At 40.7% G+C, this 14,479-nt stretch overlaps 2 protein-coding genes across 7 annotated transcripts in view; both read left to right on the top strand.

The window, feature by feature from the left end:
• Positions 1 to 48: 48 nt before the first annotated feature.
• LOC133609530 (uncharacterized) lies at positions 49 to 8,673 on the top strand. Its single transcript, XM_061965159.2, has 5 exons — positions 49 to 204; positions 4,449 to 4,662; positions 4,729 to 4,935; positions 5,005 to 5,211; positions 7,947 to 8,673. Exons 2-5 carry the CDS (start codon positions 4,452 to 4,454, stop codon positions 8,324 to 8,326), a joined length of 1,005 nt encoding a protein of 334 aa, XP_061821143.1. The 5' UTR covers positions 49 to 204; positions 4,449 to 4,451; the 3' UTR covers positions 8,327 to 8,673.
• Positions 8,674 to 9,154: 481 nt separating this feature from the next.
• The window catches only part of myo3a (myosin IIIA), a 71,258-nt gene continuing 65,933 nt past the window's right edge, over positions 9,155 to 14,479 (top strand). For all 6 annotated transcript variants that reach the window (XR_009815735.1, XM_061965157.1, XM_061965155.1 and 3 more), the window contains exon 1: positions 9,155 to 11,341. The gene's annotated coding sequence lies outside the window, so the exon portion shown is untranslated. The remainder of the gene's footprint in view (positions 11,342 to 14,479) is intronic.

Raw genomic sequence — 14,479 nt, 5'->3', positions numbered from 1 at the left:
GATCATTGGAATCTACGATTGTCTGTTCTGTCCCTGAAGGCAGCATCGCCATTGCTGGTGTCCCATTTGTAAGCGAGCTCCATTGCGTCGAAGCTCTGCCCCCTAATAGTCTCCTCTTGTTTACACCGTATTAGTGAAAACACTGGACACTCCACGCCGAGTGAAAAGCAAAACACATCGCGACTACCTGTTTATATACTCAAGGTACGTTGGGGTGCATGCTCTTCGTCATTGTGTAGCTCCTTTCCCCTCGTCTTTGTTGGCAATTAACACCGGTGGTCATTAGCATCCATCTTGGGGAAAGCTAACGTGGATTAGAGCCACCGCAGCAACATGGCGGACGCTTTGTTTACCATCATATATATTCGTGTCACCATTTTAACATACATTATTTTCGAACACAAACGATGGTGTGTCGGTCATTTATTAATAATAGATGAAATCTTATCATGGTCTCCATGGCGACATGAGGGGGAGACAGACTACTTCCTGTTTCAGGATCAAGTTACAGTATGAAGACCTTTGAACGCACCACCGGGCTTTATTTACATTAAGCACAAGCAGTGTCGAAAGTAATGACGTGTTATTATTAATAATTCACCAAATAACGGTTTTAGTCGTTTAAAATGGATCACTGTGTCTTGCAATACTGCTTATCTCCTCTAGAGAGAGTCACTCCAGCATCCTCACAAAAGGATCCAATACAAGAGGTACAGCAAACAATATTGATAATGATTTATAAAATCAACATTTTTAAATGAAAAACAACTACTGTAAGAGATAATATTTTCATGACTTTTGTAGCAATATGTTGAATTTGACTGATTTCACAGTCCACATTTGCAGTGGCGTCGAATTTTACTACATCATTCTGACACTAAGGCCCCGTTTGCCGGCTAAGGTTATCCAGGGTAAATCACACAAAAATGCCACCGTTTAAGACCCCCTCGCCCCTCCGTCCGCCGGCGCAACGCAACCTAATACGCATGCACGGAAAATGCACACGTCATAGTCACCTCCAGTGTTGCTTTGTGTGCAAGTTCTTAAATTTAACTTATCTGAACAATATCCAGTGTTGTATTTCAATTAACTGTAATCCAGTGCGCTGTGGGGCCCTATTGTAGTGAATCACACCTGAGCCATCATATCCATCCATCCATCCATCCATCTTCTTCCGCTTATCCGAGGTCGGATCGCGGGGGCAGCAGCCTAAGCAGGGAAGCCCAGACTTCCCTCTCCCCAGCCACTTCGTCCAGCTCCTCCCGGGGGATCCCGAGGCGTTCCCAGGCCAGCCGGGAGACATAGTCTTCCCAACGTGTCCTGGGTCTTCCCCGTGGCCTCCTACCGGTCGGACGTGCCCTAAACACCTCCCCATCATAAATTAATCAAGTCTTTATTAGACACGTAAACAATGTGATAAAGAACATTTTACATCAATCAAACTAGGGATCTAGATATCTGTTCAGGACACTCTTCACTCTTTTGTCTTCACCTTCATTGTCCATTCGTTTTTGGTGTCTTTGTATACTCTGAACCTAGACGTTGAGTCCGCGACATACATGGCGGACAATAACTGATACAGTCTGCTTTGCCAGTCCAAATGCATTCGCTGTTTTCCGTAGTTCTCCCTCCAAGACAAAGGTAATACAAAGCACACGCTACCTTTTTCATCACATACACGGGAGCTCGCATTCTCGTTGACTCTCCTTCGACAAAAGGACAAAGTTTTTCGCTAAGTAGAATCACAGCTGACCCAGACATTGGAAAGTTCTCTTGCCGTCTGAGAAGTGTTGTATCCCAAATAGCTGCAATCGCTTTCTCTTAAGGTATTCATGTGTGATTTCCACAAGCGTCTGTACAGATGGAGGGAGAAACACGGGCATGTCTGAATGACTGGCCTCCATATTTCCAGTGGTTAGCACCGAGTTACGAAACCGCTTTACTATGAAGCTGGCTGTGGCGCGTTCTTTCTGACGTCATTTCCTGTGTGGGGCGCGGTCTTTCTGCTGTCACTTCCTCTCCGAACTCAGTTTGTAAACGATCAAGAAGTCCATACAAAGCTAAGAGCCGGAGATTCAAGAAATGGCTGAAACGGGGCTTAGGCTAAATAATTATTTGTTTGAGGGGTTAGTGTAGACATAGCCTAAATTAAGCCTTACACAATGCCTGGTGTACAGGTGTCAAACTGAAGGGCCGGGGGCCAGATCTGACTCGACACTTCATTTTATATGGCCTGCGAAAGCCTGGAAATAACATGTCAATAAAATACTTTATTTTTTCTTACTAAATGTATTAGTTATTTCCGTTTTCACAGAAAAAAAATACAAGTACTGCGTGCAATTGCATATATTTTTATTCAATATTATCTAAAAAATGATAATTATATTATCGTATTTCTTTTACTTATGTATAAATCTGTAATAATAATGTTGTACATGTTAATAATGCAATATTAGTTACTGTATTTTCCAAGCTATGCAGAGCACCAGCATTTAAGCATATATTAGCCGCATGGGACTATAAGCCGCAGATATAGACCTGTACAAAAGATTTTGTAAATGTTTATTTGCATACCTTAATTGTTTCCAAACGGTGCCTGTCACACGGCAGTAAAATGGCTGATCAAACAAAACAGAAGTCATTGTCATGGACCCACTAGCTGCGGAAGCTAGCTCTCCAATCAGCTAAACAGACTTAATAACTCCACGTTGACTTTTTGGTGAATTTACAAAACTGAAACAATACAAAAAGAATGCCATTGTAAGTTAATGATACTGACAGACACTCGTAAACGTGTTAGCATGTTGGCTAATGCTTGTTTACATTATGATAGTACTTACAAAAATGCATGAAAACACTCCTGCAGACATCACACATGGAACGATTTGGCAAGTATAACTTGTTTTAGTTCTTTTCTAAAACTTACAAATGTAGCTTAGAGCAGTGGTTCTCAACCTTTTTTCAGTGATGTACCCCCTGTGAACATTTTTTAAATTCAAGTACCCCCTAATCAGAGCAAAGCATTTTTGGTTGAAAAAAAGAGATAAAGAAGTAAAAATACAGCACTATGTCATCAGTTTCTGATTTATTAAGTTGTATAACAGTGCAAAATATTGCTCATTTGTTGTGGCCTTTCTTGAACTATTTGGAAAAAAAGATATAAAAATAACTAAAAACTTGTTGAAAAATAAACAAGTGATTCAATTATAAATAAAGATTTCTACACATAGAAGTAATCATTAACTTAAAGTGCCCTCTTTGGGGATTGTAATAGAGATCCATCTGGATTCATGAACTTAATTCTAAACATTTCTTCACAAAAAAATAAATCTTTAACATCAATATTTATGGAACATGTCCACAAAAAATCTATCTGTCAACACTGAATATTGCATTGTTGCATTTCTTTTCACAGTTCTTTTTGACAGACATTTAAAAAAAATCTCACATACCCCTTGGCATACCTTCAAGTACCCCCATTTGAGAACCACTGGCTTAGAGTGATGAATGAAGAATCATTTTGAACAGAAACGCTATGGACAAATACAAAACAGGAAGTACATTTTCAACTCAAGCACCTGCAGTGAGCGAACTCGTCTAAAATATGGTGCTACAGCACAGACAATTACACACCATTTCAGTGTCTCTGTCGGTGTTCTTTGAAAGCTATTTGTTGAATACAAAACATTATGGCCGTTAGCGATGAAACTCCATAAATTAGCCACGCTGTTTTATAAGACCCAGGGTTCAAAGTGTGGGGGTAAAAATACAGTACATTTGCATGACTTTAGGTTGGAAAGTAGTTATAATCTGTAATAATAATGGACTATTAGTTTCATGTTTTGTAACAATGTAAGAAATATTATATTATCATACATTACAAACTTTTTTTGTTAAAATGAAAATAATTATCTGATTGACTTATGATTTTAAAGCAAGTTATTCAATAAATTAAATGTTGTAAAACGGTTAAAAAAAACAACCTGCTGCTCAGTCGCCAGAATGTTACCGTAAAAAACAGTGGTACCGTACTTCCATTTACAGTAATACCCTGTAAAAACAAACAACCATAGATTTTGCGATTAAAAAATGTCCCCTTAGTCACCAGAATTTTACTGTAAAAATACAGTGATACCATTTTTCATTACAGTAATATGCTGTACCAAAAAAACACTACATTCTGCAATACAATTCTGGCAACTGAGCTCCCTGTCTACAGATTTTTTTTTTTAACGGAGTAAGTAAAAAAAAACATATAATGATCAAATGCATAGGCAATTGTGTAATAATATCCTCAGGTGAATACATTTAGCTTCATTTATTTATCACTCACTGTTAAAAGCAGTCCTCTGAGGGCAGCCATAACTGCGACGTGGCCCTCAGTGAAAACGAGTTTGCCACCCTGGCCCAGTGACTTTATTTTCAAAACATTGTGTTTATGAATTCAGGTGATGTCGTCATTGTGGCAGCAGGAGGTGTCGGGTTTTTCGCCCTGCGTGGAGATCGACTCCAGCTGCGTGAGGAGGAGCAACGACAGGCTCGGCTCGCCGTCCTGGCTCAAGCAGGAGCACGACGACCTGCGTATCATTAAGTGGGAGAGCTTCCAAGCGGCGACCTCGGCTGATGTGGTTCAAGACAACACGCCCAGCAGCGCCATGTCAGGTAAACATTTACGTTGTCTGTATCGCACACAGGTGTGCGCCAACATGTTGTCATCCGGTGCTCCAGCGTCTTCGCACCTCGAGAGCTTGCCTCCGAAGGTCCTGCTGACTATGACCAGGTTGCAATGCATGCTGGAGAGCAAACAAGAGCGCATCATCGCCCTGGAGCGCCAGGTGGAAGATCTGATGCAGGACCGCAAGTTCCTGCGGAGTCAGATCGAGAACCTGACCAGAAATCGTTCCTTTGCGCCACCTGGCCCCGCCGCAGCTGAGGGTCAGTTGAGCCTCTGACGCCGCCATTCACCATTGCTGGCTTTTCTCATTATGCGGATTCCCTACACAGCGTTTAAAGCCAACAAAGGAGCACACCCGGAGGCCAAATCTCGAAAAAGAGAAAGAGCGTCTTCGAGTTCGTCCGCCGCCGGCATTTGCGCCTCAGAAGCGTCGGACTCGTCGGTCATGTCTGCAGCTTCCAGCGAGCACAGAAGAAAGAAGCACCACAAGGACAAGAAGCGGTCCAAGAAAGGCAAAGATTACTGCAGAAAGAGAGGTAACAGGAGCTCTTTCGAGGCCTAAATAATAATAATGTTTTCACCACAGCGTGTGGTGTGACACTGCTCCACTTTGACCAAAATATGACCAGATTGATCAGTGAAAATAAACTCAGCAATCAGCAAAATTACATACTAATTAACCCTTCTGCAAGTTTAACATTGACTATACACACTTACTCTTATGATCCAAAAGGGACCCGCTCATAAAAGTGTCATAAATCAGCAATTGCTGGTATTAAAGTTAAAGTTAAAGTACCAATGATTGTCACACACACACACTAGGTGTGGCGAGATTATTCTCTGCATTTGACCCATCACCCTTGATCATCCCCTGGGAGGTGAGGGGAGCAGTGGGCAGCAGCGGTGGCCGCGCCCGGGAATCATTTTTGGTGATTTAACCCCCAATTCCAACCCTTGATGCTGAGTGCCAAGCAGGGAGGTAATGGGTCCCATTTTTATAGTCTTTGGCATGACTCGGCCGGGATTTGAACTCACAACCTACCGATCTCAGGGCGGACACTCTAACCACTAGGCTTCAGACACGTGACTTCTTCCCGGAAGTGAAAACCAGTGGTGGTCAACTAAGCAGCGCACACAAACTATCTGAGTACGAAAAAGGCTTAAATCTTCTTGCAAAAAGCAGATTGGAGCAAAAAATTTAACTATACAATGGAATAAATCCCGATACTTTATCAAAAAAAATGTCGAGTCATATCAAGGATTACATCGGTCGCGTTCCCAGCTTCTTTGTGCGTGGCTGGGTCAAGGACATTGGTATCAAGACTCTCCCTAGTAAATATGCATTGTTTTTGCTCGGGTAAGGTTGCATTTCATGATTTAACTTCACGTCTACAGCCATGTTTGTTGCTGTTGCACACGCCCTTTACAAGTAGCGTGTTTTTTTCTCATCAAAATATAACTATAGATGTCAACATTTTGTATGTACTGAAATATTCAGTTATGATTGTTGCCTTTGGTAAAAGCTTAACTCTTTTAGGTTTGGTTCATGTTTGCTTTCTTTTATTTGGACTCGCCGAGTTGGTGCTTTTCGAAACATTCGTTGCAAAAATGTGATTAAGAGATACAAATAATATCAAGATAATACTTAAATGGGAAATAATAAACGTTAAAATTATACCAAATAAACCTTTAACAAAGTGATCACTGCAAACTCCTGCATTCTTCCACTCTGCTCCCTTGGACTGGAGTGTGAGCTTCTTTTCTTGTCGTCGTTTCCAAAAATCTTGCTTTTTTCCGCCATTTTTTGATTACCTCTCAATGAACACTGGAGAAACGTTTATCCTTTTCGCTATTTGAATGATTCGCACTGCCAAAAAAAAAACAAGCAGAGAGCATGTTTTCTTCGAGAAAGGCTAAATGCCGCATAGTACTCATTGAAAACAGAGCGAGCTTGACCACCACCAGTATTTATTGGGCAGGACGTGAGCCACGTCAGTAACATCCCAGCAATAAATACTTTAGTTTTTGCTTTCAATACTTGAAATCTTTTAGCAACTTTAGATCCATCTATTAATATGATGTTTTTTAAAAATATGTTGTGTATGTTTTTTTATGGCGTTTTTGTCAAAAATAACTTTTTTGGACTGCGAAAATGCAAGATGCAACATTTTGGGGAAAAAAAAGTTGCAGAGTGGGATATTTGCGCTTGGATAAGTACTGCTTTGAATTGGTCAATAATTCATGACATTGATTTTGATACAATTGACATAAAAAGATGATTTTTAGTGCCTACTGGTCTACAACGAGAAAGAAAGCAAGCAGGATTTGCAAATATTTCATATATACCTGCAATGTAATATATAACTGCTCAAGATCATTTCCATTCCATTTCAGAGGTTTAATAGAAGTTTAACTCATTTACACTCATCAAACTCAGTGGCCTAGTGGTTAGAGTGTCCGCCCTGAGATCGGTAGGTTGTGAGTTCAAATCCCGGCCGAGTCATACCAAAGACTATAAAAATGGGACCCATTACCTCCCTGCTTGGCACTCAGCATCAAGGGTTGGAATTGGGGGTTAAATCACCAAAAATGATTCCCGGGCGCGGCCACCGCTGCTGCCCACTGCTCCCCTCACCTCCCAGGGGGTGATCAAGGGTGATGGGTCAAATGCAGAGAATAATCTCGCCACACCTAGTGTGTGTGTGTGACAATCATTGGTACTTTAACTTTTAATTTTAACAAAGCTCTGAGAATTATACTCTTTGTTTTTTGGCTCCATCTAGTGGTTAAGGTGTGCAATTTCACCCAAAATATTTATTTGTTTTTTTCAATCAACAAGAATGAGATTAATTTGGTTTTCATGTAAAAGGCATAGTAATTTACCAGCATTACAGTCTGTTAAAAATAGCAGTTAAAATGGGAGTCAATAGGGCTAAATAGTTCTTAAGAGTATGTGTGTATACTTTATGTATATATTCTATTCTGACAACGTTGTGATCAAAAACACAATGTGATGTTACCAAAGAAAACCTTGCCTTGTAAAATCCAGACTTCAAACTGAACATAAGGAACACGCCTTGCATGGCAGCTCCCGCCCTCAGTGTGTGAATGTGTGTGTGAATGGGTGAATGTGGAAATACTGTCAAAGCGCTTTGAGTACCTTGTAGGTAGAAAAGCGCTATACAAGTATAACCCATTTATCATTTATTAACTATCAGATCACATTTTAAAAAGCACTTATGACATTTTTCCTGCGCTGTTCTCCCTCCAGCCACCGGGGTGCAGTACGTCATCCACCGCTACAAGCAGGTGCTCTCCGCCTTCATCAAGAAGAAGAGCATGAGCGAGGCCTTCCGCCACCTCGGCATCGACCGCAACACCATCGCCAACACGGCCTCCATCGCCGAGCTCCACCTGGCCGGCAAGGACATGGCGCCGCTAGTAGGCACGTTCCGCCCCGGCGAGGAGACGCTGGTCAGCTACGCTCAGAGGTGCACCCTCGCCATCGACGGCGACGCCGACCTCTCGCGGAGGATCGACCACATGAAGTCTAACGGGCAGCTGCTGCCTATCTCGGGGAAAAGGTCCAGGTTGATGCATTCTCACCTCCCGCCACTCGGGGGAGTCACAGACAGCATTTTGATAGGTTGATACTACTAGTCCTTTTAAACGATTTACATACCTCAAGCATTAGGATTCAATACCCACATATTTCACTCTTGGTTTATACTCTGTACATAGTTATTTATTTTTTGTAATATTGAAGCACAGTGCAGTATTTGACACAGCCAGCAGGTGGCAGTGCATACACAACGGGTTGTCCATCTCTATACGCAACTCTGATCACAAGATGCTACTGTTTGTCTCTCTGTCTAAGATGGTGGATTTTATGTTGTTTCTTTGTCTGTATTCCAACTACCTTTCATTTGCAAACTTTAAGTAAAATTATTCAAAATTTTTAAAAGTGAATTTTTTCCTGGCTTGTAAAGCATTTTGAAACAAATAGGGGCGCCTGTTGGAGACCCTCGCTATTATCCTCCCCTGCGTTTTGCTCTTTTTTTTTTACACACACATTTGATCCATTATCACACACTAGCCCACTCACCCAAATAACCACCCCCACCCCCTTTTTTGACATGAACCCATTCCGTCATGTTTCATCTCTTCTCCACCTCAGAGCCGTCGTGATGGCGGGCGGCGAGGATGCCTGGCCAGAGGGGACAGGTGCATGCTGGTCCTAAGAAAGGGAGGGGAGGATCTAGGCAGAGCCAAAGCCTGAAGTGCTGGAGAAGACACAGCGGTGTGTTTTTTTATTAGGTGATGCTCTTCATCTTGTGCTGAGAAGACGGGAAGCTGGCTTCTTTTCACTCACAACTGGTCTCGGGCCAGCTGCCATTTTGTGACTGCAGGTGTCGGAAGCACAATCCAACCAACAAAAAGCATCTGGGCCCCCCTACACACACACACACACACACACACACACACACACACACACACACACGTTTGTGCGAAATCAGGCCCCAGCAGAAGGTTAGTTGCTATCTCGTTACATAAAAGATTACAATGATTGTTCTGGCACAACACAACTTAAACAGGAACTATTGATTTTTTTTATCAGTTCTTAAAAATCCCAGTTTTTTTGTACAAAACAGCAACACTAGCAAAAAAAACCGCGCTAGTTTTTTTAGCATTGACCTTGTCTGACGAGAGTGTAAAAATAACCCCCTCACCGCCCCTAAAAGTGGGTCAGTGCTGTACAAAATCATCAAGTGGTGCATTGTGGGTATTTTTAACCCCCCTCTGGTAGAATCGAGGCGGTTTGTGAGCGCTGTTCTCGCTGCTTTCTCAATTCAGTTGGACAGCGAAGCGCCATTAAACCGCCCTACGGAGCGTGCACCCGCTGCCCGTCTAGGCGCCGGGGTGTCGTCAGCAGAGGAATAAATCAAAGCGGTGAAATAATCCTCATTAAACGGACTTATCTCGTTAATTATAACACAGGAGAGAGTGGTGATGCTAATCTGAGAGCGGCGAGTCCGGAGGTGGCGCTTGCTCTCCGTCTGGCTGACACTGATAACAACTTATCATAGGATAGAGGGGTTGCCGGGGATGGGGGATGCTGGGTAAATGGCAGGTGGGGGCTGGCATAATGTATTCCTAAGGAAACCGGCAAACAAGATAAAAACTGAAGCCCCCTTTGGCCAAATTGGGCGATAAAGCCTGCGGAGGTGTGTGGGTGTAAAGGCCTGGAGAAACAAGATGGCGGCCTGACTGATGAGGCTGGAAATACACGTGTGAGTGCGTCGTCATTGTAGCGTGATGCATACACGCACCTCAGGGTTAAAGCAAGACTTTTGTGTTTTTTACCCCCCAGACAGGTGATTAAGAAGGGGGCGTCACATTTTTGACACTAGCCTCCAAAATAAAAGTCCATTATATGGACTCGCTCCTCCCTCTTGCGCCATTTTGGGACAGAAAGAAGGCGAGTGCACGTGCCTGATGCCGAGCAAGCGTGAATGCGACATGGTTACTTAGGTACACGCTGGTTGTAAATATTATATAAACATATACAAAAGCGCTACAATAAATATAATGGATGATCTTTGAATCTACATGTAACAACAATTCTGTTTTTCCAAAAAAAAAATACAATAACAGTATTAAATTAACATGTGTAATATTGGTGTCAATCACCTATAACTGTATATGATGTATAAATATAAGTTCATGATTATATTTTTGAATGATGTGTTTTATAAACTGTAGAATATAACTACTATTGAGTAGAGATGTCCGATAATATCGGCCGATATTATCGGCCGATAAATGCTTTAAAATGTAATGTCGGAAATTATCGGTATCGTTTTTTTTATCGTTTTTTTGTTTTGTTTTTAATTAAATCAACATAAAAAACACAAGATACACTTACAATTAGTGCACCAACCCAAAAAACCTTCCTCCCCCATTTACACTCATTCACACAAAAGGGTATTTTCTTTCTGTTATTAATATTCTGGTTCCTACATTATATGTCAATATATATCAATAAAGTCTGCAAGGGATACAGTCCGTAACCACACATGATTGTGCGTGCTGCTGGTCCACTAATAGTACTAACCTTTAACAGTTAATTTTACTCATTTTCATTAATTAGTAGTTTATATGTAACTGTTTTGATATTGTTTTACTTCCTTTTTTATTCAAGAAAATGTTTTTAATTTATTTATCTTGTTTTTTATATTTTTTATTTTTTTAAAAGGACCTTATCTTCACCATCCCTGGTTGTCCAAATTAGGCATAATAATGTGTTGATTCCACGACTGTATATATCGGTATCGGTAATTAAAGAGTTGGACAATATCGGAATATCGGCAAAAAGCCATTATCGGACATCCCTACTAATGAGCCATGTTGATCGTGTTTTACTTTCATCCATTTCCTGGTTTTTTTGGTGTAGTCGGCCTGGTCACGTGTCACTTTACTTCCGGCATTTTGACTTTCCCTCCTTTTTTGTTTGCGACACACCTGAGCCCTGTAAGTTATTATTAATGACCAAGTTTGTTTGTCACCGTGTTCGTCGACGTGTTGTCGTCATTAGTCAATAAAACAACATTTTAAAGGTGGGCTAAGCCTAATTTTGGATGTATTGGACCTTACAATCATAAACATGTAAGTATTCAGTTTATTAGTCCTGTCTGTTTGATCCAAGTTGGCCAAACAGTTTTTTAGCATTGCTTTGATCTTTTAGCGTTTAACACATGCTTTAATTGTCTAAAACAAGCCTGGTATGGAAGCTTTATTGTAGCAAATAATTTTGCTACAATAATGCTTCCATAGCTCGAGCCTCCATTATGAATGAAGGTGATTAATTTGTGTAGTTATTTGGGTCTATTTAGCATGCAATGTACCTACATGGTGAGTTCAAGGTCTTGTACCCATTCAGGGATTTTCAGTGTCGACTGTCAACTGTAATTTGCGTCTGGCCTTTCCTGGAAGTTATTTTCCCGCTTTTGTCAAACAAGGTGAACACAAAGTAGACTCAATTTTGAGAAGTTGGGGAAGGAAATTAGGGATGCTCTACTTCCTCTTCCTGCCACTGGCGCCTTTGCACAAATTTCCTGAGTGAGCAAAGTAGTTATACGAAAAGACATTTTCATCACCCAAAGTGTGGCCTGGGGGCCATTAGCGACCCGCTGCTAATTCTTTGCATATTTCAAAAATCTTAACTAAAAAAAAAAAAACTGCAAAAATGGGGAATAAGGATTTTGGTGCTAATATCACACAAAGCTGACATGCAGGCTGTTTAAAAATACATATGTAACTTTCTAGCATCTTTGATTAGTTATAGCCCTTTTTTACAAAATCGAAATGGTCCCCGCAACATTTCATTATGCAACATTCAGTAATTTATCTGTACAGTAGTTTCTCGTCACCATTTTTGCTTTAAATTAAGCATTTCCAAAAATAAGAATGGCTAAATGAACTAAAAATAGCAATACAGTCCTCCTGGCCACTAGAGACCAAACCAATCAGATCACGCAGTTTAGTAGCGTGGCCACTGATTGGCTCAGCCTCAGACAGCATACTAATTAAACATTTTTTAATAACAAAAATGACTAAATTAACTAAAAATAGCAATACAATAATATTGGCCACTAGAGGAGACCAAACCAATCAGATCACGCTGTTCAGTATTGAGGCCATTGATTGGCTCAGCCCCAGGAACCATTATGTTAACTTAGATATTGGCGCTTTGAGTCACTTGAGAAAAAGCGCTATATAAATGTAATTCACTTCACTTAAGTGTGTAAAGGTGACTAAAGTGTGTTATTTCATGTATTTTGATGCTTTTCAAAATAATGGGGACCCAAAAAAATTTCATTATTGGCTTGATTTTAACAGAAAATCTTTTGATACATTAGACATGTTTTTTTATTGCAAAGAACAATTTTGGTATTAAAAGTGAAAATAAGAGTGTAAAGGTGACTAAAATATGTTATTTAATGTCTAGATAATGCTCATAATTTTTAAAATTTTATTTAGAAGGTAGTAATCAGGTTTTTATCCCCTATGAAAATATTTCATTTACAATTGATTCCAACTTTGCAGAAATTCAATTATTGCGATCCAATTACCCGCAATAAACGATGGATTACAGTACTGTATTGTTTTTCCTGTTTAAACGGTGTATGGTGTCCATAACAAAAAAGAACAATCTACAACAGAATGTGTCCAAACTTTTTCCAGCGAGTGCTGCATTAACAAACGTTGAAGGATGTAGGGCTGGGCGATATATTGAGTTTGTAAGATATATTGATATATGTTTAAACAAGATATGAAATAAGAAAATATCGTAATACCAATAGAATTTATTTCACATTAAAATGACCAAACACTGCCTATTTGTTGTGTTCCTTGTTCTCCCCCGCTTCCCACTCCCTCTCAACACTCCATGGGCTTCTAAACCACTCCCTTTATCCTTCCAAGACGTGCTTGCACGTATAAGAACATCCATGATTGGTTGGTAGTTTGTTATGATGAGTCACGATTGGTTAAGATTAGAGCAAAACATTAGGGACAGGCCAATGAGAGGCAAGATAGGGTGGGTCATGGAACCAGGAAGGGAAATCACAACAGACATCCCAATTGACGACGAGAGAGTCGTAGAAGAGAAGATGGAATATTCAAGCGGGCGATTTATATATTAAAAAAACTAGTGGAAGATGGCAGAGGGATTCTCTTCCTTAGATTTTTCTTTTAGCGATGTAGGAAACCCACAATGCGTCTACTTGGCCACATTTAGACAAATGTATGCGTCTGGATAAAACATTCATTTGAGTTGTTTACCATGTAAGCCCTAATCAAAACAGTTCTGGAGTTGCCAAGCTGGGCATATTTTGCAAGAGAAATGCTGCCAAAAATGTATGCCGAAGTGAGGAAGATTATAGCCGCACAATAAATATCAAAGTGTCTACCTGCATCATTTAAATGCTCAGTATGTGCTTCTTTGTGGACAAACTATGGATAGCCTCAACAAAAAAAAGCAATGAAAGGATGTTGATCATGCAAATAATTAATTCACAAAGCCAAAATGGTATTTCATGGATGAATTTGTCGCCAATTTTACCCTAATGATCGTTTCATTGGTGGCGCCGCCCCACAGTCATGCAAGATGCTGCCGATGGGCTCCATCCCACAGCGGGGAGGGGAGTCACGGCACGCTGCCTTCACACAATGGTGAGCCAGACGTGGACTCTATTCGTTTGCGCCGCGTCACCTCTACCACAATGGCCCCCTCGCCGTCAGTCGTCTTGCAGCTACATGGCAACAGTCAGTGCGGCATACGGGTGGGTGTCCTGGTAATGTGATGCTTGATATTGATTCAACATTCACACAAAAGAGCAAGCTGCAAATCAATCAGTCAATCAAGCCTCATCATGAATGGCTCCGGTAACTCAAGGAGAAAATGATTATTTTTGCATTCGGAATAAAAAGACTAGATAAATGTAGTGGCAGTCATAGAGGATGAGCAGTATGTAGGTTACCTGTCAGGGAAATTAAGCCTATTAGCAGCTTATGTGAGGGCTCACGCGTTTCAGCCCAGAGGCATCTCACCCCATATTTCATACCTTGCATGGGAACACTTTCTGCTTTTTATATAATTTCTCACATGATTATAGAACAGAAATAATGTCATTGTGTTGTTCTTGATTTAAGAATGTATGTACAGTATATACGCACAGTGGGGAAAATATGTATTTGATCCTCTGCTGATTATGAACAGGACATCATTTGTATGCTTTGTTC

This window comes from Nerophis lumbriciformis, linkage group LG07, assembly GCF_033978685.3.
Source record: "Nerophis lumbriciformis linkage group LG07, RoL_Nlum_v2.1, whole genome shotgun sequence".
In the NCBI taxonomy this organism is placed as follows: domain Eukaryota; kingdom Metazoa; phylum Chordata; class Actinopteri; order Syngnathiformes; family Syngnathidae; genus Nerophis; species Nerophis lumbriciformis.
This window is presented reverse-complemented; position numbering and strand designations above follow the sequence as displayed.

Excerpts from the sequence above, each read along its gene's own strand:
- LOC133609530 (XM_061965159.2), top strand. The coding sequence starts at position 4,452 with ATGTCGTCATTGTGGCAGCAGGAGGTGTCGGGTTTTTCGCCCTGCGTG. Across the intron at positions 4,663-4,728 it reads GCCCAGCAGCGCCATGTCAG|CGTCTTCGCACCTCGAGAGC; the intron begins GTAAACATTTAC and ends CCGGTGCTCCAG. Across the intron at positions 4,936-5,004 it reads TGGCCCCGCCGCAGCTGAGG|CGTTTAAAGCCAACAAAGGA; the intron begins GTCAGTTGAGCC and ends TTCCCTACACAG.